This window comes from Protomyctophum bolini, assembly GCF_963924005.1.
Source record: "Protomyctophum bolini genome assembly, chromosome: 24".
NCBI classification, from domain to species: Eukaryota; Metazoa; Chordata; class Actinopteri; order Myctophiformes; family Myctophidae; genus Protomyctophum; species Protomyctophum bolini.
The window spans coordinates 5,173,462-5,199,651 of NC_137885.1; the positions used below are offsets into that span (position 1 = coordinate 5,173,462).

The following is a 26,190-nucleotide window of genomic DNA, read 5'->3' on the forward strand; positions in this document are numbered from 1 at the left end:
AAACACACTCCAAAGGAAGGCATTTTCAGCTGCAATCACACGAGCTCAAGCCAAAATCAGTCCGCAGGCAGAAGATCCTCTGACCACCCAGGGATGTCAAGAGGAAATACCAACTCTTCTAAGAAAGAAGCCCACTGGCTGGGTCAAAGATCTTGTGGAAATAAAAAGATTCAGCAACCTGTCCAAACTGGTTAGAGTCATCGCCTGGGTCTGTCGAGCTGTCAAGCAGTGGCTAGAGAGGAAGTACCAGGTGCCAGGGCAGTCAAAGTGGGAGGCATCACCCAATCAAGCTGGGCTGACTGTAAAGGAACTTGACGATGCATCTAAAGACCTTTTCCTCGCTGCTCAAGAAGCTATAGCCTTCCCAGAGACTACTCTAAGCAGGTTGGCAGTGTACAAAGACGTGAACTCTGGACTCCTAGTTTGTGGAGGCAGAATCCAGATGTTCAACGAAGTGAAGACTGCAGTGCCAATTTTACCATTTGAATCGTGGGTGTCCACATTGCTGGCACAAGAATCCCACAAAGCAAACCATGAGGGAGTAGCAGGAACCCTTCTTCGCATGAGGAAAAAGGCGTGGGTGATAAAAGGCCGGAGACTTGCCAAGAGGGTGGTTGACAGCTGTGTTGTTTGCAGAAAGAACAATGTAAAACAGTGTCAACAAATCATGGCTGACCTGCCTCCAGAGCGAACAGGCCCAGCTGCACCCTTTGAATTCACCACCATGGACCTGTTCGGCCCCTATGAAGTGAAGGATGAGGTCAAGAAGAGAACCAGACTCAAAGTATGGGGAATCGTCTTCTGCTGCATGGCTTCCCGAGCCATGCACACTGAAGTGGTGAGTGACCAGTCATCCGAAGGATTCCTGCTCGCCTATCAAAGGTTCACTTCGCTGAGAGGACACCCCAGGAAACTCTGGTCAGACCCTGGCTCTAACTTTGTGGGAGCCAAGCCTGCTCTGGAAGAACTTTACAAATTCCTTGACCAACTGAACAGGTCTGAACTTGAAGAAAAAGCTGCCAAACATGGCACAGAATGGTCGTGGAAGATCCACCCCGCAGCCTCTCCCCACAGGAACGGTGCAGCAGAGGCAGCTGTCAGAATAGTGAAGCGGGCCTTAAGCAACCTTGGTGGAGAAGGTGTTTTCACATGGGGAGAATTCCAAACGTTTCTCTTCATGGCAGCCAACCTTGCTAATGAGAGACCCATCGATGCAAGAACTCAAAGCAGGGAAGACTGCATAGAGTACATCACTCCAAACTCTCTGCTTTTAGGACGAGCCCATCCTAAAGGTGACCCTGGAGACTTTCAGTTTGATGGCTACCCATACAAAAGACTTCAGAATATTCAGGCAGAAGTCAGCAAGTTCTGGAAGAAATGGAGCCAAATGGCCGGTCCTAATTTGTTCATAAGGAACAAATGGCACACCAAAGAGAGAAATGTTGCTGTTGGAGATGTGGTCTGGTTGGCTGACCAAAATGCCCTGAGAGGACAGTACAAGCTGGCTAGAGTAGTCAGTGTCAACGCTGACAGCAAAGGCATCGTAAGAGATGTGCTTGTGAGGACCTTTCCCAGCTATCCTGTTCCCATCACAAAAGCAAACGACAAAGGAAAGCCCACAAAATCAAACAGTGAAAAAACCAAAATCCCGGCCACAATTCTGCATCGAGATGTCAGACGGCTGGTCGTTCTACTTCCTACTGAAGAACAACAGAGGTGTGAAGGACTTGAGTGACCTCTCTGTGGTTAAGAACCCAGGAGCTCAAGTGGGAGGTGTTGAGTTAAATCTCATAAGTGGAGCATAAACTCATAAATGGAGCATGAATCTCAGACAACTACATCTCCCAGAGTGCAGCAGCAAGATGGCTGCTCGTTTGGCTGAGCTGGAACACCTGATAAGGTGGAGTGAGCAGTCAAACAATCTATACACCACAAACAAGAAGCAAGATCTACTCAGGATGTTCCAAGTCCAAAGACGCCAATGGTCGGTGAAATATTTTGCCTTATTTGTTTTACTTATTTGTTAATACTGCTTAAGGTGTTTAAAATATGGCTTTAATGGGCTAAATGTATTCAGTAACTGCTATAATTTGGATTGGAGAAGGACCACATTGCAGTATCTCATGTTATGTTTGGAAGCATTCATTTGTGTTTCAAAAGTATAACTTTACAAAATAAGACTAAGTTAGAAATTATTTACTTTAAGAATTTAAAATACCAACTAAAATGTGAACAGTTCATGGTTCATATGATGAAGGTTTAAAATGTCTGTTTAGAATAGAGCTGATCTACAAGCTCTAGGATCAGCTATTTATCTAATTTCTTTATTCCAAGTGTTTAAATGGTTAATTTGAAATGGTTAATTTGATATATTTAATTAAGAATGGTTTTCTTAAATTGACTTTGCTAAATTAGTTTAAAAGTCCTTTAAATGAGGCATTGAATTGCTTAAAATGCATTTGCTTGTTTAAATTACTTGATTGCTTAAAAACAAGATGCTTAAAAATAACTTATTAATTGGAAAAGTGTTTGAAAAGAGTTATCATTTGTTGTTTGACATTGTTGTTAATCCTTTGTTTCTGTGTTTAAAGGTTTTCAACCTAACCCATACAAAACCAACCAAATCAACAAGTGAAGCCAACTGCACATCATGCAAAAGTTTGGAAAATAAAAGTTGTTTGAGTTGGAAAATCTTGGAGTTGATTCCTTTAATGTCATTTGGAGTGGAAAGAGAGTTTGACTTGACAAATACTTACATGATTTTATTCAGGGAATCAGATAATGGGTTTATATGCCTATAGCTATTCATTATGTTTATGTTCTACATAATGGAAAACATTGCTTCCAGTTTGAATGAAAAATATGAGTGTTTATAGCACAGCCATGTTATGATTGCATTACAAACTTTACTACCTAATGTGTTAATCAGTCAGGCTGTAGTTATTATGAAACATATTTAAAACTGTCCTTATTAGGCTACATAATTATGCATGTCACTGACACCACTAAGTAAACTTGCTACCTACTATAGTATAAACCAAATTGCATGACACACTAGGAGTCTAAGGCAACTAATGATAATATACTTAATTAAAAGGAAATAAATAGGCAACACCAATTGCAATAAAACCATATTTTGATTAGTGTGTCAACAGCAGGTTCAGGATTCCTATAGGGCAGTGGATCCCAAATTATTTTGGGAACACACAGCAAGGGACACCAGCATGGCAAACTCCTCTCACCCGTTGAGAAGAGCTGAGCAGGAGGGTAAACAATATATTCATCTGAACTGTCTGAGATTAATAAAGGTATATCAAATCCTATTCTGGGGGAAGATCAGCATAATAGCAGAGATGCTCCCCGAACCTTGAACCCTAAACAAAACTTACATGAGGACACAGCATACAAAAACAATGCATTTCAAACAAAGTAAAGAGAACAAAAGATGGGTAGGCCAACTATTGTGGACTGAGAGTCATGTGCTCACAAGACTGCGGTTGTTTGAACTTGAGTTACTTTGAACATACAGTACTGTGTAAACATTCAACACTATAAAACAGTATAGAGGAGGCTTTATTGAGTCGTCCACTCAGTTAACATTTTTTTATTGAGTTGTGCTTGAAATGTACTGTAATTCTGCCGTTTCAAACAAAGTAGTCCGATCAGGAAAATTGTGCAGCGTCTGGCTCCCATGTGTCGTCCCACGTTCTTCCACTGAAAACACCATGAATGCACAGCTGTAAGATCACTTCATATATCACAAGATTATTTCATAATGATAAGGTGCACTGAAAACAGCCAAAGCTGACCAAAATGAGATGAGTTCTTACCATGAAGCACAAGGCAGCCACATGACCTTGACCTCTTGTCCTTTCTACAGACGGCAGACACCCATACAAACAGAAAGAAAATAAGTGTTAGCCATTGTAACAACTGAGGCTTATACGTTATTAATAAACAAACTAAAAACATGACTTACCTCCGTTGTCCTTCGGTCCACTACGCGCTCCCATTTCCAGTTCTTTAACTGGTTCATTTTGTTGCATGCTCGGCAGCCTAAAAATATGTAAAAATAAAAGCTGAGGGTTTGATATCTGCCAGGTAAGAAAATATATAGTCTGTGTTCCTCTTATACAAGTCATTGAGCAATCAGTTTTTTATAGTTACTTAATAAGGCTCCAGGAAAGCTAGATCTGATCAATGCAAATGTTTTTGTTGCTTTGACAAAAAGAGCTACAAATTCACACACATTCAGTGTCTACATGCACACAAAATATGTCACCAATTCATCCCGTGGTGAAGAGCAATGTGGTGTGTTTGTGTATCCAGCTATACGGGAAGAACAGGAATTTAATCCTAATCTTTGATTTGAGTGTAAATTTAAAACATCCGTTATATCCAAACTTATACTACATTATTAACCTTTCTCTGTCCCAGCAACACTCTTTCAGGATCTAGCACAGTAACCTTTGGACGTTCACGTGCTACAATCTGGATGGTGTATCTTCCTTAATTAGAGCAATTTAGTGTGTCGTCTGAAATTCCCTAGTGTGCCTTAGTGTGATCAAATACAACTTTTAAATCTCTTAAAAACCAACATACCCTGCTTCCTCTTGTTCCTCTTCCCTCCACTTTCAGGGTTAGTGGATCTGGGTGAAGGTGGGTGCTCTGGAGACTCGCCTGTAACAGAGGTTGTATGAACTTAAATCCCAGTGGTCAATATTTCTCATGTTATATACTGTAGAACAGGAAAAGAGAAGGGAACCCGCACACTCATATGCTCCAAAAGGTTTATTTATTGAAGACGTTTCGAGCCAAGGCTCTTCATCTGGTCAAACTCAAGATGTGAGTGATCCACACACTTAGGTGACATTCACACCAGAAAGCTTTACTGTGATTAAAACGAATCCTGCTGCGCATTGTCCGAAAGTTTGCTTCAGTTGGCAGGTGTGAAGGCTCATTTGAATCCTAATGCGCAGCAAAGAACCGCATTCTACTCCACCCAAAAATGGGGGTTTCGCTTCGCTTCCAATCGCACTTGATTTTGTTTCAGTGCAGGTGGGAATGCAATCCCATAGATTTCACTGTAGGCTAGTTTTTGAATGGAACACACTGATGAATCTCCCCCCTGCTGCGTTTCCAATTGCTGTGGATGACAGTGTGAAGGCAAACCGCAGCAAATTAAATATGAAAGAATCCCAATTTCTCCGCCCATTCGCATTGAGTCTACCGAAGTATTAGGTGGGAATGTGACCTTAAATAGACACCCACGCCCCACGGATCACGTTACTAGTCAGTGGGTGGAACCAACACAACATGGTCCATGATGTGTTGACCATGTGATGACACAGCACCTCCATGAGGTGATGTGCGTATTTTACTAGTTTATACTGTAGAACAAAAATCAATAATGGGGCATAGATCAATGAACAGATTTGTTTTTGCACACAGGGTCAGAAATAAAATGGTACAATCACAAAACATAACAGTGAAAGATAGTGGATAACGATATGTTCAAACCATTCCTTTAACATTCTGTACCTTTCTGTATTCTGTTTGGTACCCAGAAGAGTGGGTACCTGAGAAGTCTGGGCACTTTAATGTTAAATTGGCTATCGTTTCCCACATGTTTATACAGTACCTGCTTTGAAAATGCTAGAACATGGTTCTTTACCACTGCGCCACCCGAGAACATCCGATACTTAAGGCCTAGTATTTCAACAAGTGGTACAAAGTTAGGTCTGATAATGATGTACCTTCTATGTTCAAATCATGTATATGTGATTTCCAACCATTTTCCACAGCATACGTCATCATTATTTACTTATTTACAATTTAACCTTTAGAATCCATTTTACCAACCAGTGGTCTTCGGATGACCAGGCATTTCCATCAAGGCAAAGAATCTTGATCATACTGCTGGAATACCAGCCCACTGAGCATTTTTTGGTCTAATAGATGTCTAATATTTGTCTAAAGGGCAGTCTAAAAATGAAAGTTTTTTAGACGTCTATTCTTAGATTATACGTTGATTAGCGGTTGTTTAGACGTCTTAAAAAACATTCATTCATTTTTAGACGCACATCTAATAGCCGGCTATTGCTCAGTGGGACAGGTGGTCAAGCTCAGCAGTAACACTTTAATCTGTTCACCAACATACCTCGCTTTCTCTTTTTTTGCCGACGTCCTCTCACAGGTTTACTGGGACTGGGAGAGGGTTCTGGAGACACGCCTGTGTTGTACAAAGTAACATAAATTCCAGTGGTCTACATGTATTATGATGTATTTTGCAGATAATCAGCCAATAACCCAGAATTTGAAAACATCACCTAGTTTTGCGGCACATCACTGCTTGACAATCAAAGTGTGGGTAATTAATAATACGTACTCTTGTTCATTTTTGGCTGCACAGGAGACAGTGAGGCGTGGGTTGTGTCCATTAGGGGACCACATAAGGGGAAGTTCTCCAGATAGTTCTCCAAGGACGAGTGTTGAGGAGAGGAGGAGGGAGGTGGTGTAGCTGTAGCTGTTGGAGGAGGAGAGGAGGGAGAAGGTGTAGACTGTGGAGCTGTTAGAGGGAGATAAGGAAGGAGAGAGAAGTTACTTCAACAGTTTGTCAGCACTGTCTCTCTCTCTGTTTCTGCATGGCACAACAGCGCCCCTACTGGTACTCATACTCGTGCTCATTAACACATACCGGTACATACATACATACATAGGTGAACACATACCTGTTGTACACGGACATTGCTGGTTGTAGGAGTGGTTGCACCACTCAAAATGTTTTGACTTAGTGCCTTAATACTTACTGGTTTGAGGAGATGAGGGAACAGTGGTCAGAGTGATAATAGTCTCCTGAGCATGACTGGTGGATGGTAGCTGCATTACGGAAGCTGAAATAAATACAATACATACAAATAAAGCATAACAATCAATTTACAATTATTGCATTATTGATATAGTGAAAACTTAAATGCTACAAAATAAGGGGGTTTGATCACTTCCGACTTTCCGAGCATGCCAAAATGAACTTCTGCAAAGCACAATATTTGTTTTCTCTGCTATTACCCAATTTTGTTCTTATTGACCTGCCGACAATGAAAAACGTTTTGACTTAGTGCCTTAATACTTACTGGTTTGAGGAGATGAGGGAACAGTGGTCACCTGAGGACTGGTGGATGGTAGCTGCATTACGGAAGCTGAAATAAATACAATACATACAAATAAAGCATAACAATCAATTTACAATTATTGCATTTAGCAGATGCTTTTCATGCAGAGGTGCAAGATTGGAATGCTCAGGATGCAGACACAGATCAGACACACCAAAGGTCCGACATGCGGAAACAGCGGTCGGACATGCACTGCTCCCACGTGCAGTTACGGTTAGGTGAACGTTTGAGGTAGGTTAACGGTCCAAGGACAGTCGGACCAATAGTATGTTGAAACTAAGGCCTGTACTCTAATAAGCAGAATAAGCATGAACTCAAGTCAACTGACATAATGTTAAATGATCACATAAGAGTGCAGAGAGAACAATGTAGAGCCTCAAAGAAACTAGGATAACAGGTAAATAATTAACATCTGAACATTTGGGGTGATTGAATCACTCCATTATGGGGTTAATTTAGAACAGTGGCGTGAGCAGTGAGCATGCAGCGAAAATAGCCAATTGGCAAGCTCACAATGCAACACAGATACAAAGGGATGAATTTGACAATACACAACAGATTTAACTACAGCATGTATATCTATCAATCTATAACTGCACCAAGTCTCTGTACGTGTGTATGTATGCACGACCTCGCCCTTTAGGGGGCGTCTTACTGGTACTAGTTACAGACCACCTTTGTTCATGCCAACATGCTCAAAGGTACCCGAGCCTACTGCAAACAGACACACTGTGCACATGGAGTGGAGTCAGAACAAGCACGAGATGCGCACCTACGGTTCTGGTCAGGCTCTACCAGTGGACCTATTGAGCCCAAGTCCCCTCACCTGTAGATTCCATGACATCACATTGAGATTATGTAACACACTTCATAGAAAATGCTGTACAGCCTGGCACCGGTCTAGTCACCAACAATGACGGCACACCCACAGCACACTCAAAATCAATTTAATTGAATTGTGCCTTACTTATGACGTGCACATATGCCCTGGTCATCTTCTCTAAGAAGGGTTTGGTTGGACCCTCGCCTCCAGGACATATTTTGGTTATGGTCTCAGCATTCACTGTGTTTTTGACCCCCGTTTTCCTCCCAATGAAGAGGATTGGGTGGTATCCGAGGGCATGAAGCTTGCTCACCTACAAGTACACAAAAGGTTATAATTAGACAGCGATAACCTAGGAGTAATTACCTTGCACACCGTATCTTCAAGCACATAAGAAACGATGTCCAAAGTGTTCTCAAGAACATAGGTTTTCAACAGGGTGTTTGGAAGCCCTAGGGAGTCCTCAATGCTACTACAGGGGAGCTGCCATATCTTTGTGTGATATAAACACGAATTAGTACTCCACAGTAGTTGTGTGTGGAGAGAAATAAGAGTAGACCAAGGTGAAGTATTTAATGAATGAAATTGGTTAAATATATTAATACAGTTACAAAATATTAATATCTTGTATATCCAAAAAATAATATAAAATATATTGTGTAAACAAACAAAAGATACACTAGTTAAACAACACGTTGATAGTGATGGTGCTGTATCCATGACATCTAATAACAAGTTTAATCTGTAGCGGGGGTCCCCAAATTGACACTTATTATCCCACAGACCCCAATAAGACAATAACCATTTTTGTTTCAAGGATCCCCAGTTTGACATTCATTAGGCCAGGACCCCTGTAAAATATTACTATCTCTGGGACTTAATGTAGCTCTGAGAGTGTACAAATGGAACCAAATGGCTAACAGGTCCATTTGTACACTCTGAGTTACAGACCCATAAGTATACCCATTTGGTTTCCAACTATCATTTAGCTGGGGACCCCCTGCAACTCAAGAGCAGTGGTTCCCAAAGGGGGTCCTTGAGGGAGTCCCCAGCTAAATGATAGTTTGGAACCAAACTGTCCATTTGTACACTTACAGTTAAATGAACATTGACTTTACAATATACATTGGGGGTCCCAGAGATAGAAATTACATTAAATGGGGGTCCATAGACTAACTAGAGGTCCTTCAAATTTAACTGGTTGAGAATCACTGCTGACTCCCTGGCATGTTTTCAAATGGGGGGTCCGCGGGCTGATTAGTCTCAATTTGGGGGTCCTTGGTGTGAGAACAATAATTGGGAACCACCAGGACCAGGTAGTGGACCCTGCCCACGAATGTTTCTTTAATGAGGAACATAACAAATTTATTTTACTCACTCACATTGTATGTACCAAACTGTATACAAGACCGTGTTAAACGTTAATTATTAAAAGTAGGCTACAATTTAAAAAGCCATTATGCCTACCATTTTATGGGCCGAGGCAACAACTCTGCTGGCGTTTCCTGTATTTCTTAATTTTCTCAGCGTACTGCTCTGCCTGGAATTCTTTTTCCCGGTTGGGACGTAACACCGGTCACAGCATTTCTTGGCTGCTTTATTGACATGTCCACACTGACATGCGGCATTCTTGGGCTTTGTCATGGCTTACGGAGAAACATGGATAAAAAACAAAATCAGCGTTTGACACAAAGACAATAAGACATGATGAGTTCAGTAATGTTAAATCATGATCACGATGTTGTTGCGAAGCAAAACAGCCTCGGCCTAGGCCTACACAAGTTTCATGTAGTTTGGAACCTCTCATAAGGATAGGAATCATAGGATGGACGACACCGTTGGAACAAGACGAAAATAAATAGTATTTTAGCACGTTCTATATAGGTAGGATTAGGTCTGACTGAGGGAAATCAGGGCATGTATCGTGCTAGGCCTGACCCTGGCTGAGCATAAACTAAACACAATTACCGTCCGGTATAAGTAACAATTATTTAAAAACACTTAATCTCTAATGTAACCAAAACATGTTTGCCCTAATTGCTTGTATTGCATTTTACTTTGATTTCAAGTACATCCTCAAAATGCCAACTTACCTTCCAAAGTTCATACAGGGCAGGCAGACGCAGAAATGTGTTCCTCCGGGTTCAGACTAGAGTAGAGAGTAGACCAGGTGGGTTCAATGCACTGATGAGTGGTGATTAGCCCCCTGAGCACTGATCTATTTGGAGTCCTTAACATTGCCTGAAGCCCTGAACAGCACTTTTTTACCCCCCCACACGCACACACTATAATATAATATTGTTGTGTATGTGGCCTATGAACACAACTAATAACGAAATAAAACACTGGAGTAGGGAGCTCAGGTTTATAGTACTTTACTGGTCAAAGCCATAACTGACACACATCAATCAAGGGTATACAATGCAGCTGCGCAGGACAAGCGCACCTAGCACAAGGCAGAGTGGTCTGCCACATAAAGTAGTCCCTGGAGAAGCAATACACTAAAAATATAATATAATATAATACACTCACTTACTCTAAAAATAATCTAATTAATTAGAGGCTTTGTAATTAATTAATGTATTGGAATACTGGAGGAGGAGGATGAGTGAATCAATGAACTTACATATGCTTAAAGCAATAAAACATTTTTATTTTATTTTGTATCAAGGTGGTAGGCAACTGAACCTAGACCAACCAATAGCAATTTTAGGAATATTCAGGTTGTGTGTGTGTGTGTGTGTGTGTGTGTGTGTGTGTGCGCGTGTGTGTGTGTGTGTGTGTGTGTGTGTGTGTGTGTGTGTGCGTGTGCGTGTGCGTGCATGCATGCATGCATGCGTGCGTGAGTGAGTGAGTGAGAATATGTATATGTGTGTGTGTGTGTGTGTGTGTGTGTGTGTGTGTGTGTGTGGGGGGGGGGGGGGGGGGGGGGGGGGGGTCCTGTTTAGGAGTAGGGCTTTGAGGAGGGCCAGGAAAAGACTGCAAAAGGGCCGAAACTCAAACCACTTTTTCCCCATGGCTATCCGGCTCCTCAATGCTGCTTCTATCCTCCCTCCACCCTCACTCAGTGGAGTGAGTGTGTGTGTTTGTGTTTGTGTGTGTGTGTGTGTGTGTGTGTGTGTGTGGCCTATAGAGCGCCGCAGTCCCCGCCCCCTTTCAGAAAGCGAGTGGCCCAGGAAGTGAAAGCCCCATGCATTCTGCCATCGGCACTTTTAATATAATTTATTTAAAGACGGTTACGCCGCGGACAAAGCCAATTCGGATCGTGACGAATCATGACAATGAACACAATATTTTGGGCCGATCAAATAATTTATAAGACGAAAAATAAAACAAAGTGTTGTCTCCTGACTTTCTTTTCTTCTTTCTAATGATTTGATCGTCCCAAAATATTGTGTTCATTGTCATGATTCGTCACGATCCGAATTGGCTTTGTCCGCGGCGTAACCGTCTTTAAATAAATTATATTAAAAGTGCCGATGGCAGAATGCATGGGGCTTTCACTTCCTGGGCCACTCGCTTTTCTGAAAGGGGGCGGGGACTGCGGCGCTCTATAGGCTAAAATGGCATAAGCTTTTATACTGTATATAAACATTGTCAAGGAAAATTAAATTCAAATAGCCAATATGGAAAATAACACACACACACACACACACACACACACACACACACACACACACTGACTTCATGGGCCTTCTTGCCCACAGTGCTAAATCAACAAACAAACATTATAGACACTTGACATGAGATGGATTTTAAAGCCTGACACACAGCCTACATCAAACCTCTATATGGACTATGGGATATGTGCCATAAACACATTTTAGCTTACTGTAGGAATAACAAATACTGCAGGCTATTTGACAATCAATTTCACCTCTTGTAGTGCAAACAGACATGACAACAGGTCCAATTGAAAGGCAAAAGCAAGACAAAAGAGAATAGGTTAATGTAGTGCCCACAGAGTAGAGAATTGTTCTCTCTGTTCCTTCTCTAGTTTTGTTTTGATAGTGTTCTTAGCATGAAGTGGTACATGCATGTGGCCCTATTAGGTTGTAGATATAGTCTCTGCAGTAGCTCTGTGACATAGCATGTTAAGGATAGTTGCTTGTTTCCCTCTCAGTCAATGTGGCAACCCTGGTCAGTGCCGTGTTGACAATGTAGCTTAGCAGTTATCACACAACGGCTAGGAGGAGCAGCCTTCTGGCGTGGCCGCGTCATGTTTAAAAGTATTTTGCGCAATTTATGTCCCCGAATGTATGGATATGGACTTATGGCTCCATCGCTGCCTCTTTCTTTAGTAGAAGTAGAATTTTAACGTGTTGCAGAGTGTTTCCCGTCCGCGCGCGCGCACACACACACACACACACACACACACACACACACACACACACACACACACACACACACACACACCGCCTCCTGGCCCGAGGGGGTTGGAGTGATGTAAAAACAATATTTGAACAGTGAAAGACATCGGTAAAATCGGTAAAAAGTAGGCTATAGGTTCATTCTGGGAGCGTGTAGATTTTATTTTGCATGGAGATATGTGTGCCAATAGTGTGGCTCGTTCGGAGATAGACGACAACGGCTGTGCTGTGTATTAGGAGACACACACACACACACACACACACACACACACACACACACGCTGCGCCAAATTGTATAGGGCACATTTTGTTGTGTTGCAGCGGTAGCTAGAGGAAGCATGCCAGTGGGGTAACGGTGATAACGGTGGCCTGTGATGCAGGTGTCGCTAAGGGACGGAGGTGCGAGGTTAATCACTAATAAATTCATTATTAAGGATTAATGTGTGAAATGGGGAAAAGGGCTCCGTTAAGACCTCCATATAATTATGGTCCATGCCTGTGTGAAAAGTGGGAGTGATGCGTGCAGTGAATGATGAGATAATGCTCTGTCAGTGACATTCAGACAGACAGACATTCAGACATTCACTGAATTATTATTTAGATTATTCAATTCAAGACATCTTTATATGCCATGAGTCTATGTTAAAGGACCACTTCACAACTTTTCAACCTACCTTCATATAATTGGTCCTAACTATAATGTTCATGATATTAAATGCCACAATGTATTTCCTACTCGACCTGTGTCTCATGGAAGGGCTTGCGGGCAGTTCAGAAACCCGTTTCACCAGTGACATCATCGGAGGTGAATCCAAGCAATATAAACTGCAGGCATTCTATTCCTGGAAAGTTGCAATGCGATAATGGAAGCCATTTATTAGATAATAAATATCTAAATATATATATTTTAAAAAATGTTTAAAAAAAACATCTGCCTAACAATGGTGTCACTGGTGGACTGAACGGAGGGTTACACTCTCTGTAACCCAGGTTCTCTGAGTGGAGAGACTGGCTCTCCACTACATATTGTTCAATATGTACGGGAACTGACCCCACAGGGCAGTGTTCATGGATATCTCTTTAAGACACATCTTCTATGGTGGCCCTGCGCAGATGCCAATCAGCGGGCTATTTAAGCCCCATCTGTGCAGTGCCACTTCGATTAATTCTTGATTGACACGCATTTCGGAGCGGCTCTTTTGTGGAGAGCCAGTCTCTCCACTCAGAGAACCTGGGTTACAGAGAGTGTAACCCTCCGTTCTCTATCGTGTTCGAGACTGGCTCTCCACTACATATTGTTCAATATGTACGGGAACTCTCTAAGACACACCGCGAGGAAATAAGCAGACCAGCTGCCCCCGCGGCAGCCCGAGGCAGTTTAACCTGAATTCCATCCGAGCCTATAAGTGGTGAGCGCCATGAGTCACAGGCGCTTGCCCAAAATGCTCCAAAACTTCAGTATTCATACCAAGTAAGTAATACTCGTGGCCTAGGCGCAAGACGCCACCTAGGCTCAGCTGGCCCAGCACGATGCTAGGCCAGTGACCACCGGGGTGAAGGGCTGCTCAAGCCAGCCCGTCAGATGCCCGGCCGACCTGACCGGTCAAGGTGCTGGTGACCCTACCGCTGAGTAGCACGCAGGAGCGACTCCTACAGGGGGAGCGGATGCCACCACGTTCCATTGGTAGGACAGGGTGAATGTAGACAGAGTCGCCCATGTCACTGCTGTGTAGATCTCTGTCAGAGATACACCATTCTACAGCAACCAGGGGGCTGTTGTCCCATGGGCAGAGTGTGCCCGCCTTCCAGGCGACCCTGGCACTCCTGCCTGCTTGTCCCTGTTGGATCACCCCTGTGATCCGGTGGGACAGTCCAGCCTTCGACCATGGTCTACCCGAGCACTCTCTGATCAGGCCGTATGGTATAGAGTGCAGGGATTGGTGCCAGCACCACCTAACCATTGCCATGTAGGAAGTGGCAGCCTCCTTCATGCACTGATAGGGACATTCTTGTGGCTGACACTGCTAACAACAAGAATGCTGTCCTGCGAGAAGCCACTCAAGTGTCCACGCTTAATTGGCTCATGCCGCAAGGCAGACAGTACCACCTCCCGTGGGGGGGCTGCCGACCTAATGTGCGAGCACCCGGTGCACCGTGGTCTCCCTCAGCCCTAAGGGGCGGAGGCACCAGCTGGCTCACTGCCAAGAGATGCCAGCCAGCAAACTAGTGCTGTGGGATCCAACAAACGGGCACCGGTCACGATGACGTCCCACGCCAACATCCGTGGATGTACTCAAGAACGACGCAGGAGCGCAAAGTACCAACAAACTGGCCAGATGGAGATCCAGGATCACCGGAAACGACAATGGAGGGCTCGTCTGAGGACGACCTCGAGAGAGCTACAACCCATGACATGGTGGAACCTACTCAGGGGTCCACCTGAATTGACCGCCACTGTCTCGAGAGACAGCATGTGGGGGCTGGGTATCCTGAACTGTCAGGACTGAGGAGTGGGCTCGGTGTGCTGAGCACCTCTAGCCATACCCCGCCGGTTGGCCCTGGAATTGTTTGTTTACGCTCTCTGCCGTGTGGTCTGGCCGGACCGCGGCGGCAACGATCAGCGACCGTAGATGGCCTCAGAGTACGCCGACTAGGTCAGCTCCTCTGGGTTCTACCCCGCTACCCGCCGCAACGGTTTACAGCCGCGATGATCAACCAGGAGGTTCACCGACGAGGTCGGTTTCGCTCGGGGTCTCACAGCGCTTCTGCAGCCAGGGAACCCAGGCTCCACCAACGAGGTCGGCTTCGCACTTGGGACCCTTTGGCCGCACCGAGCGCCGTCTCAAGGTTTCCCCCGACGAGCAGGTTTCACCAGGGAGCGGACGCACGGACCGAACGCCGTCTCAAGGTTTCCCCCGACGAGCAGGTTTCACCAGGGAGCGGACGCACGGACAAGACTGAGGCTTCCTCCGCGAGGCAGATTCGGCACTCAGTCTTGTTGCTGTTGTTGTTGGCTAGCTGCGCCTAGATAGCCATGACTTCGTGACTTCTCTGGATGAGAAGAGCTTTCTCTGTGGTTTCAGACCGGTAACCGGATTCTACCCCGCAGAGTCACACCTAGGTGCATAAACGGCTCGCCGTGACACACTGTACACTGTATCGTGTGCTCTGCCCGACAGCCACAGCACGCTCTGCTGTGTCACTGAGCCCGGCTCCACCGTGAAACTACACCACGGACGCATGAGCTGACCTCGTCAGCAATACGCCCTATAGTGTGATAATGGCTGAGATTCAGGCATACTTCCTGGCAGACCCAGCATGTCATGTCTATGTTACCAAACGTCGGACAGACACAGCATGTCCTGTCTGTGACAGAACTACACCACTGTCGCGTGAGCTGACACCCCGCCAGAAATACGACAGTATAGTGCGCTATGATGACTGCCCAACATAAAGGGAAACCTTCGACTGACCCAGCACGTTCTGTTTGTGTCACTGAACCCAGATCCACAATACCGAACTACATCACCGGGGTGGAAGCTGGCGCAACACCCACAATACATGTATTCATGTACTCTTTGTATGTCTATTTCATATGGACCCCAGGGAGATTAGCTGTCGCTTTGGCATCAGCTAATGGGGATCCATTCAGTAAACCATACCCTGTATAGTGTGCTCTAATGGCCGTCTGACCCCAAGGAATTGTGTTAGTCTCACCTACAAACGAGACAACAGCTAACCCGAGAGGGCGAGTCCACGCTCGCTCCCTAAACTGCACACTGTAGTGCATTAATAGGCTGCTGACACTCGTAAGTAGTCTCGCCGAAAACTTTCACTAAATCCTTCTTTACAGACCTGTCCATACCAGGCAGGGCAGGAAAGAGGTGGAGCTATAGCCTGAGCTTAGCTCGCCCAGCTCTGCCAACCTGGGACAAGGTTCAAGGTAGTCTTTATTTGTCTCTCTTGAGAAAACATTGTCTTGGAGACAGAGTCACAGCTGTATACAAATAGCATATACCCGTTCACATAAAAAATACATTTTTATGGGTCTGTCAGTGGAAACGACTGGTCTTTTGCCTCTAAAACAGGCAAGGCCCCTCCAGCTTCAGCTGGAAGGAAGAGACCATTCATACAGGAGGTCCTCATACCAGGGCCCCCGCAGGGCACACACTGGTCATGGCCATCCTCTGTGGGCGTGTGAGCTCCACATGCAGCCTGAGAAACCCCTGCTATTTCCATCTCCTCTTGTCTCTATATAGATATATTCATATGTATACCTATATATTATTTATTATATGTGTACCTATATATACATATATGTATACATCTTGTATTGTACACCATATTTTAACTGTTCGGAATGTGCTCCACCGGGAGTGGGCCCATAGTAATTGCTTGAACGTGAGGGGTCATAATCTACCCTTTGCAGCTCACAATGCTGCATAAACGAATCAAGGCAACATGGTACCCTAAGACATCCCCCTGACGCGGATTCTCAGTGTGCTCTCTCTTTGTTAGGACAGAGTCCCCAAATCAATGTCCACAGTTTGTTTTGTGTCACCAGCAGAGTTATGGACCTCTGGAAGAGGTTGTACATAAACTGCTCGGCCGCTCTGAGGCGCTCTAGCACAAAACAATCTGACATTAAGCACACTGGAGGCTTCCAAACTTTTGTATATCATACCAGTAGGCCTACAAGTCCACATGCATAGTGTGTTGTTGTAGCCATTATCATACTTATAATAATAACAATAATAATGAATTGCATTTTTATAGCGCTTTTCCAAGTGCTCAAAACGCTTTACAATGGTACATATATATATGCCTGTACTGTATTGTACAGACTGTACAATACATTGGTAGTGTATCCGCTTGCGTGATACACATACCTGTATGCTTGTATTGATACACACAGGTATATATATATATAAGCATATAAGTATATATTAACCAGAACCAATTGTGACAGAGTAAGCGATTTAATTGCAGCGCCTAACACGGTGGGTCATCTGGAGTTTTTGTCTCCTGATCTTTGAGCCACACCGCCCTCTTGTGAACCGTGAGGCACAGTGCAGTCTGGGCAGCCGTCCCTGACGAGCATACCTCCTACACTATGACGCTCACGTCAACCTGTCAATGAGGAAGTTGGAACACGCTGGAATTGTTTGTTTACACTCTCTGCCGTGTGGTCTGGCCCGGACCGCGGCGGCAACGATCAGCGAACGTAGATGGCCTCAGAGTACGCCGACTGGGTCAGCTCCTCTAGGTTCTACCCCGCCAATCGCCGCCGCGGTGTACAGCTGCGATGATAGACCCGGAGGTCTCACCGCTTCTGCAGCCAGGGAACCAGGGCTCCGCCAACGTGGTCGGCTTCGCACTTGGCTTTGGCCACACCGAACGCCGTCTCCTAGTTTCCCCCAACGTGGTCGGGTTTCACTAGGGAACGGACGCACGGACCGAACGCCGTCTCAAGGTTTCCCCCAACGTGGTCGGGTTTCACCAGGGAACGGACGCACGGACAAGCTGAGGCTTCCTCCACTGTCTAGCGGATTAGGCCTGCAGCTTGTTGCTGTTGTTGTTTTTTTGTGGAGCTACGCGGCGCCCCGAGAGGAGTCGTCGAGACGACCAGCTCTCTTCTTACCTAGGTAAGTGGACTGTGTGCCACGCAGCTTCATGTTCTAAATATATATATTTATATATATATATGTTGTTTAATAGTGTCAAAACTGCTGAGATACACGAAACGTCTGCTCTCGTGGAAATCAAAAAATCGAAGTGGCACTGCACAGATGGGGCTTAAATAGCCCGCTGATTGGCATCTGCGCAGGGCCACCATAGAAGATGTGTCTTAAAGAGATATCCATGAACACTGCCCTGTGGGGTCAGTTCCCGTACATATTGAACAATATGTAGTGGAGAGCCAGTCTCGAACACGATAGAGAACTGCCCACAGCCCTTCTATGAGACATGACAGACAGTCACAGAGTTGAAAACAATTGTGGTATTTTATCATTAACATTAGTGAGGACGAATTATATGAACATAATATGTTGAAAATTGGTGAAGTGGTCCTTTAACATGTTTCTATTGTCAGGCTTTCTGTGCTCACTTCATATTTCATTGTTTATCTCGTTTCACTCCTAGACTCTATACGAAGGCTTGCTTGCATAAACAAGTGGTTCAGCTCACTGTTACCTGTAAGTGTGCTGTGACGATAAAGTTGATTGATAATTCTATTAAATCTAATGTCATTTCTTTCATCTTTTCGACCATCAGGTTCAATATTATATAGCCTGCATCGTTTCAACCCAACCAGACCATTTCAGACCATAGCCTTTGGCGTCCCCTTGTGGTAATTAATGGTCATTACAACCTCTGATACAAACTAGGGCTAGGCTATATATACTGTATATTATACAGGCTACAGCTAATGACACCTTGCGCGTGTGCGCGTGCATGTAAAATATTCAACAGTCTTCCAGGTCTATAGAGGGTGGAACCACACCGCCTGAAATCCACTTATCCACCGACCCAAGGTGTCATCCGTTTGGCATTTTCCCATCACAAAATATATTAAAAAGGTATAGCCTATATATTCAGTGATTTCACTCCAATATCACTTTTTTTTGTTTTGTTTTTGATAATCCTCCCTACTGTAGAGTGTGCTGCTGACCATATAAGGAGTTCCTCCCTGTCCCCAGTTAACCCCTAGGGTCAAAAGAAGGCCCAGTCTTCATACAATCAGGATGAGAGGGGCCTTCCTCCAATCATGATCGAGTGTGTGTGTGTGTGTGTGTGTGTGTGTGCTGTTGGCCTGTTGCACGTCCCCCCACTGTAGATATATATCTATTATAGAGAGAGAGAGAGAGAGAGAGAGAGAGAGAGAGAGAGAGAGGAACACGGGAGAACATGGCAGAACACGGCAGATCCAGTATTTATTAGCCTTAGAATGTCTGACAATACATAATAATAATTAATTGCATTTTTATAGCGCTTTTCCAAGTACTCAAAGCGCTTTACAATGGTTCATTCATTCATACATTGGGAGGTGAAGCGGCAAACAGTCGACGCCAGGGTCCTCACTTCCCACATTCACACACCAACGGTGGCGAGCTCACACCGACCGACTCACTGGAGGCAACGTAGGGTTCAGTGTCTTGCCCGTGGGGACACTTCAACATGTGGACAGGAGGAGCCGGGATTCGAACCGCCGACCCAGGGATCATTGGACGACCCATGCTCTACCTCCTGAGCCACAGCCGCCAACCAATACACAGCCATAGAGATCAGTGGGACATGCATAAATGTGGTCGGTGCAGTGCCGTGTGTACTCACGCAATAAATAACTCCTAAGACTTGGATTCAGATGGTCCTCTAGTTTCATATCCATGTGAAAGTCCTGGCAGAAAACGTGTGCTTAATAGTCAAAAATCTCTCCTTTGTCCACACGCTTCACATGGCCGGCATTCTCCCTGGGCGAGGGCCCCGGCCGGAATGACTGATGGACTGAAATTACATTTATGGTGAATCTGTATTTAAGTACAGATACTGAGGATTTGTAATCTACTTATTCGATTTTTTTTTATACTAATATTACTCAAGTACATTTCCAAACTTTTAATAATTTTGTCTTATTCAAGGGCAAAAAATATATATTTTTTTCCCCTCACATGAGCTGTGTCTGTGGCATATCCCCTCTGCTTAGGAGCAGCAGCAGGGCTATTCTCGCTCGGGGTTCAAACTGTTGTTGAGACTGGACGATCGGCGCAATCAGTTCTTTCCTTTTTCTGTATTGTATCAAAAAAGTAAAGTATAATCCTGTTATACTATCTACCAGTAAGACGCGCAAACGCGGGAAGCGAACGCAGCTCGTACATATTTGGGTTTTGGACGTATAGCTGCTTTGGGGACTCCTTATATGGTTATGGCTGAGTCATGGTGACGTAATCACTCAGCTCCATATATGGGCACAAAAGCGGGACAGACAGACAGACACACACACACACACACACACAGCCATGATCTGCAAGGTCTCATAGTAAGAGCGTTCGCAATGACGTATGGTTCAACAAGCAAGCACATACAGTAGATAGATAGATAGATAGATAGATAGATAGATCTTTATTGTCATTGCTTGCATGAAACAACGCAATTCAGTTTAGAGCTTCACCACTGGCATCAAATAAATAACCATACTGTACAATAATAACCCAAGTGCAATAGTGCTGGTGCAGTGTAATAGTGCAAAGTTCAAAGTAGTCCAAAGTTCAGTGCAAGACCAAGTCCATTTTCGGTAACCTTTTAACCCATTCTGACCGGGAACCCATTTTGGTGTTATAGCATCACATTATGCTTTAGCTATTGAAAAATAGCAGATCTACAAGCTCATAGCGCGCCACCGAGTGGCGCGCTACGAGCTTGTAGGTCTGCTATTTTTTTTTAAATCGAAGAACGACTGACATTTTTAGAATCTGATCTCAGGTCAGAATGGGTTCATCAGACCCAGTGTGTGTCCAGTGGAAACCTCGTATGAATCTGATCTCAGGTCAGAATGGGTTAATACCATAGAGGGGGCTCGGCGAGTTTCAACAAGCAAGCACATCAGTGTTATACTAAGATCTATGACGTATGGTTGAACATTTAGGCCTGACGTTGGAATTAAAAAAAATGTCTTAAAAATCCAGACAGTAATATGCCTCCATCTGAAAATATGTTGTTCCAGGGACCTCCCCAGAAGCAAAGATTTGAGTTAAAATGTTCACTCTGTAATAATATATGTTCAAAGACATTGAGACACATGTTCACGATTTCACACGCGGCACTTGTAGATCTGCTATTTTTCAATAGCTAAAGTATAACATAAATAATGCTTTAAAACACCAAAAGGGGACAGTGATGTCATGTCATATTGATGATGTCGTAGGGATGATCAGATATGGACGGCCTGCAAATGGTTGCGTATATAGGCTTGCACTGCAACGGTTTGTTTTGTGATGTCAGAGCTCTTAGCTGAGCCTACATATGGTAAGAACTGTAGTTGGACTTTAATTGAATCTCAGTGCGACGTGTAGTAACTCATCCCGAGAGTTTCCTAAGAGAGACAGAGAAAAAAGGGAGAGAGCGCAATAGATAGGACATATGGTCGAACCGTCACGGTCCATTTATAGCAGATGGAAGTAAGAAGTGAGTCTCAGAATTTTCAGGCTCAGGTCTCCGGTTCCGAGTGTCCAAATGCCCGTCAAATGCAGAGCAGGGATGAGCCGTTTCAGCAAATAATAAACCGATCTGTAGCCAGCCAACGGTTTACCAAGAATTTTGCCGTGGCGGGAGAAGCAAAGACGCGTCAGCCGAGTTACACGCGGAAGAAAACCTACATCTGCAAACAGTGCGACAAGAGTTTCCTTCATTCGGGTAATCTGAAGGCACATCAGCGTGTCCACACTGGAGAAAGACCGTTTAGCTGCAAACAGTGCGACAAGAGTTTCAATCAGTTAGGTAGTCTCAATGCACACCAGCGTGTCCACACTGGAGAAAAACCTTTCTACTGTAAACAATGTGACAAGAGTTTCAGTCACTTGAGCAGCAAGAAGACACACCAACGTGTGCACGCCGGAGAAAAACCCTTCGGTTGTAAACAGTGTGAGAAGAGTTTCACAGAGTCCGCTACTCTACAGAAACACCAGCGTGTCCACACTGGAGAAAGACCTTTCCACTGTCAACTGTGTGAAAAGAGTTACACTCAGATAAGCACCTTGAGGAGACATGTGTGTATCCAGACTTGAGGACAAACATTTCACACAGTAGTACCACGTCGTCCTCCCGAAGATTTCTTACATACACTCTCAGAGTTACAGAACCATAAGGTTTCATATGGTTCCATTTGTACACTCTCACAGTTCCCATTCTGAACGGGAACACATTTTGGTGTTAGCATCATGTTATGCTTTAGCCATTGAAAAATAGCAGATCTACAAGCTCATAGGCTACGAGCTTGTAGGTCTGCTATTTTTGAAAAATCGAAGAACGACTGACATTTTTAGAATCTGATCTCGGGTCAGAATGGGTTAATCCGACGAGTGTGTGTCCAGTGGAAACCTCGTATGAATCTGATCTCAGGTCAGAATGGGTTAATTCTGCCAATTTAATGTCCTGTTGAATCTACTTATATAATTGTATTTGCACAAAGTTAGCTTGAGCCTAGTTTCAGAGAGAGAGAGAGAGAGAGAGAGAGAGAGAGAGAGAGAGAGAGAGAGAATGTTCAAGGAAAAGAGGGCACTGTTTTGTCTATTTTTTGGAAGATGGGTTCTCAGATTGGCTTGACCTGATAAGCAAATAAGAAACACTGAAACTATTGGAGGTTTATTTTTTCTTATCTTCTTTTTCTTTCTTACCTTTAAAGCATTATTTCGTCCACAGTACTGTGGCCATCATGTCATTGCCTATATACTTTTCTACTAACATTGCTTTGAAATGGATTCAATTTTAATGTTCTGCTATTCGGTTAAACAGGACAATTGTCTGGACAAAGCCGACTAGCAGGTCTGGATTCAGTGTGAGACTTAATTGACGTGAAGATATCAACTTATTGGTGAAACTCCATGGTCACTTGGAGCAGCTGCATGATTGGAAAACATTTGGTGATTATTAGAAGTGGAGACACATGTACAGGTGGACAAGAAAACGGTTTAAAAGGCAGAACCATGTCCTGGGCCGTGGCTCAGCGGTCCAGGCACCTTGGCCGGTAGCCAGAGACTGGCAGGCCTGTCAGCCTACTGTCTGTCTCTATAAAAATCACACCTGTGTGAACCAAGTGGTGCAACTCCCCTCCCTCTCTCTCTCTCTCTCTGCTCCGTTAAAAAAAAACAGAACCATGAGTAGCCCAATTTTTCTGTCAAGTTTGAAGGCGTCTGCTATGAGTTGGTACTCCAGCTCCGCACACATAAAGGCTGGCTCGGGCCTGGCAGGGCTTCAATCAAAGTAGTCATTTAAGTAGTTCTACTGAGGGAAAGGCCCAGCCCTCGCTTCCCTACCCACCACCCCACCACCACACTAGCCATTTCTACCAAGATATCGCTACGGTCAATTCACTAGAGGCTTCAAAATAGGACTGCAGAAACCAGTGGGTGACGTCACGGTCACTTCATCCATATCTACCATACCATAATGTCTATGCAACACATGATATCCATAACAATGTGAATGACTCCATCACCTGCATCCACTCTCACCACCACCCTCACCCTGTTTTAGGTTTGGGAGAGACTCACAGAGATTTATGTTCAACCGTCAATGTGTTTATTTTAACTTACAATGCAATTAAAGCGGTGAAATCAGATTGAGCAATATAATGGCATGAACAAAATTGCAATACAAATATAAACAAAATTTTACAGTATAGACTGAGACAGAAAGGTAAAGATTGTAGCAATAAAAAGGCCTGAAGTAAACGGAGATGAACAATAAACAAAATAGCAATACAAATCGTAAGCGTAGATATGAGGTTCCAAACGGAGCTAACGCCACTACATCCGTATAGTAGTTGGTTGATTGACTGTTGGAACTTGGACGAGCATTCTACATTATGGTGGCATGGCAGTAGAAAGAGTTTGTCTCATGCTTGAGACTAAATAGGACAGAGAGACATCAGTGGAGTGTCTTTCATGTTGAGTAGCCATTTAGGTATAAGTTTCAAGATTCATTGAGAATCTTGAACAGCTAGATGTACTGTAGGTGAACTAGTAAAGGAGTCTTATATAATAATAAGATTATATAAGATTGGCCATTCGTGCTAAACATAGTTTTATGCTTCATGTTGTACACATTTTGCAATATTATTTTAAAATTTTGAATACATTTTCAACTTTTTATCTATAAAGCCATGCCCAAAATAGAAATCGGTTATTAATTGCTTTGTTAAATAATAAATTAATTAAATTATGAACAAGATTAACTGTGTGAGAACATATGTTCTAATGAATTACAAGGGCAGTGCAAAAGTACTTCAACTCGCCCTGATTAAGACCTCAGACCTGTTGTGGTTGAAAAATTAATGTTGACGCCTCCTTTACTTGAGTGACCGGATACTCAGATTTTCAAGACTTCCTTTCAGATCTATATGCATTTCCACAGCAGACCACTTTATAGACATTTTCCCCAACATAGCTTCTTCATAATTAAGTGCATCGATGAGACTAACTACATTTATTTACAACGATGAGACTTTAATGGATTAATCTGACGGAAACGCTTCCCACATTGTTTGCATTCATATGGTTTCTCACCAGTGTGAATTCTGCTATGTACTTTGAAAGTTTTTAATTGAGCAAACCATTTTCCACACTGTGTGCAGTAGAATTTCTTTCCTGTATGGGTGTTTTGATGACTCTTCAGTGAGTGTCTCTGAGAAAAGCTCTTCCCACACTGTTCACATTTAAAGGGTTTTTCTCCAGTGTGAATGCTGTTATGTAATATGAAAGTTTCTAATTTAGCAAAACATTTTCCACACCGAGTACAGCTGAAGGATTTCACTCCTGTGTGCGTGAGTTGATGATTCTGCAATGTGTCACGCCGACTAAAACTCTTCCCACACTCTTCACAATTAAAGGGTTTCTCTCCAGTATGAATTCTGTAGTGGCCCTTTAAGGTCTGGGGAAGACTGAATCGTTCACCACATTGATCACACTCGTAGGGTTTCTCTCCTGTATGAGTACGCTTATGAAGTCTTAAGGTCTTAGCCTCTCGAAAACTCTTGCCACATGATTCACAATGGAATGGCTTCTCTCCCGTGTGAATCATCTGGTGTTTCTTCAAGCTACTTAGCTGACGAAAGCTTGCCCCACACTCCTTGCACTGAAAGGGTTTCTCTCCTGTATGGATACGCCGATGATTTTTCAAGTGCTCAAGCTTCTTAAAACTCATCTCACATTGTTGGCAAGGGTAGGGTCGCTCTCCAGTGTGAATTCTGAGGTGCGTTTTGAGGCTGCATGATTGACTGAAACCTTTCCCACACTCGCTACAGTGGTACGGTTTTTCTCCACTATGGATGCGCTGATGAGACACTAAGGTGCTGTATTGGCTAAAACACTTCCCACATTGATCACAATCGAAAGACTTCATTCCAGCGTGAATTGTGAGCTCATGCGCTTTAAACTGTTTAACAAAGAAAACCCTTTCCCACACTGGTCACAGAAATAGGGTTTATATCCTGCATGACTTCTCTGGTGCTTTTGGAGATAACTGTTTTTGATGAACCTTTTCCCACACTGGCCACAGTGGTAGGGTTTCTTTCCACTATGGATGCTGCGCTGGTGAGACTTTAAGTAATCATAGTGGTTAAAACTCTTCCCACATTGATCACAAGTGAAAGGCTTCTCTAAGTAAGTAGTGTGAATTCTCTGGTGTCTCCTGGCATCGCCAGATCTAGTGAACCGTTTCCCACATTGGTCACATTGGTAGGGTTTTTCCCCTGTATGAACTCTCTGGTGAACTTTGAGATCACCACTTGTAAGACACCGTGTCCCACACTCGTCACAGCGGAAGGGCTTCTCTCCTGTATGTGTTCTCTGGTGTAATTTGAGTCTCGCGCTTGTGAAGACGTTTTTCCCACACTGGTCACAGTAGGCATGTTTCTTCACTGGTAGTTGGGCAGAACAGATATCTAGGGTGCAGAATGAGAGAATAAATTAAATCATGAAATATACAGTATGAACTGTTTTGAAATAACATGCAAACTGTCATGAAATCACGAATCATGACTCTGATGAAGACCTTTTAGGTCGAAACGTTAGTCGTTTGTATACTAGCACCTAAATAAAAGGCTTAAAAT

The 26,190-nt window shown here is 43.9% G+C and overlaps 1 protein-coding gene across 1 annotated transcript; it reads right to left on the reverse strand.

Annotated features, from left to right (window-relative positions):
* Window positions 1–24,286: 24,286 nt before the first annotated feature.
* LOC308311346 (uncharacterized protein) lies at window positions 24,287–25,629 on the reverse strand. The gene has a single exon (XM_080758033.1). It carries the CDS (start codon window positions 25,479–25,481, stop codon window positions 24,567–24,569), a length of 915 nt encoding a protein of 304 aa, XP_080614159.1. The 5' UTR covers window positions 25,482–25,629; the 3' UTR covers window positions 24,287–24,566.
* Window positions 25,630–26,190: the final 561 nt, after the last annotated feature.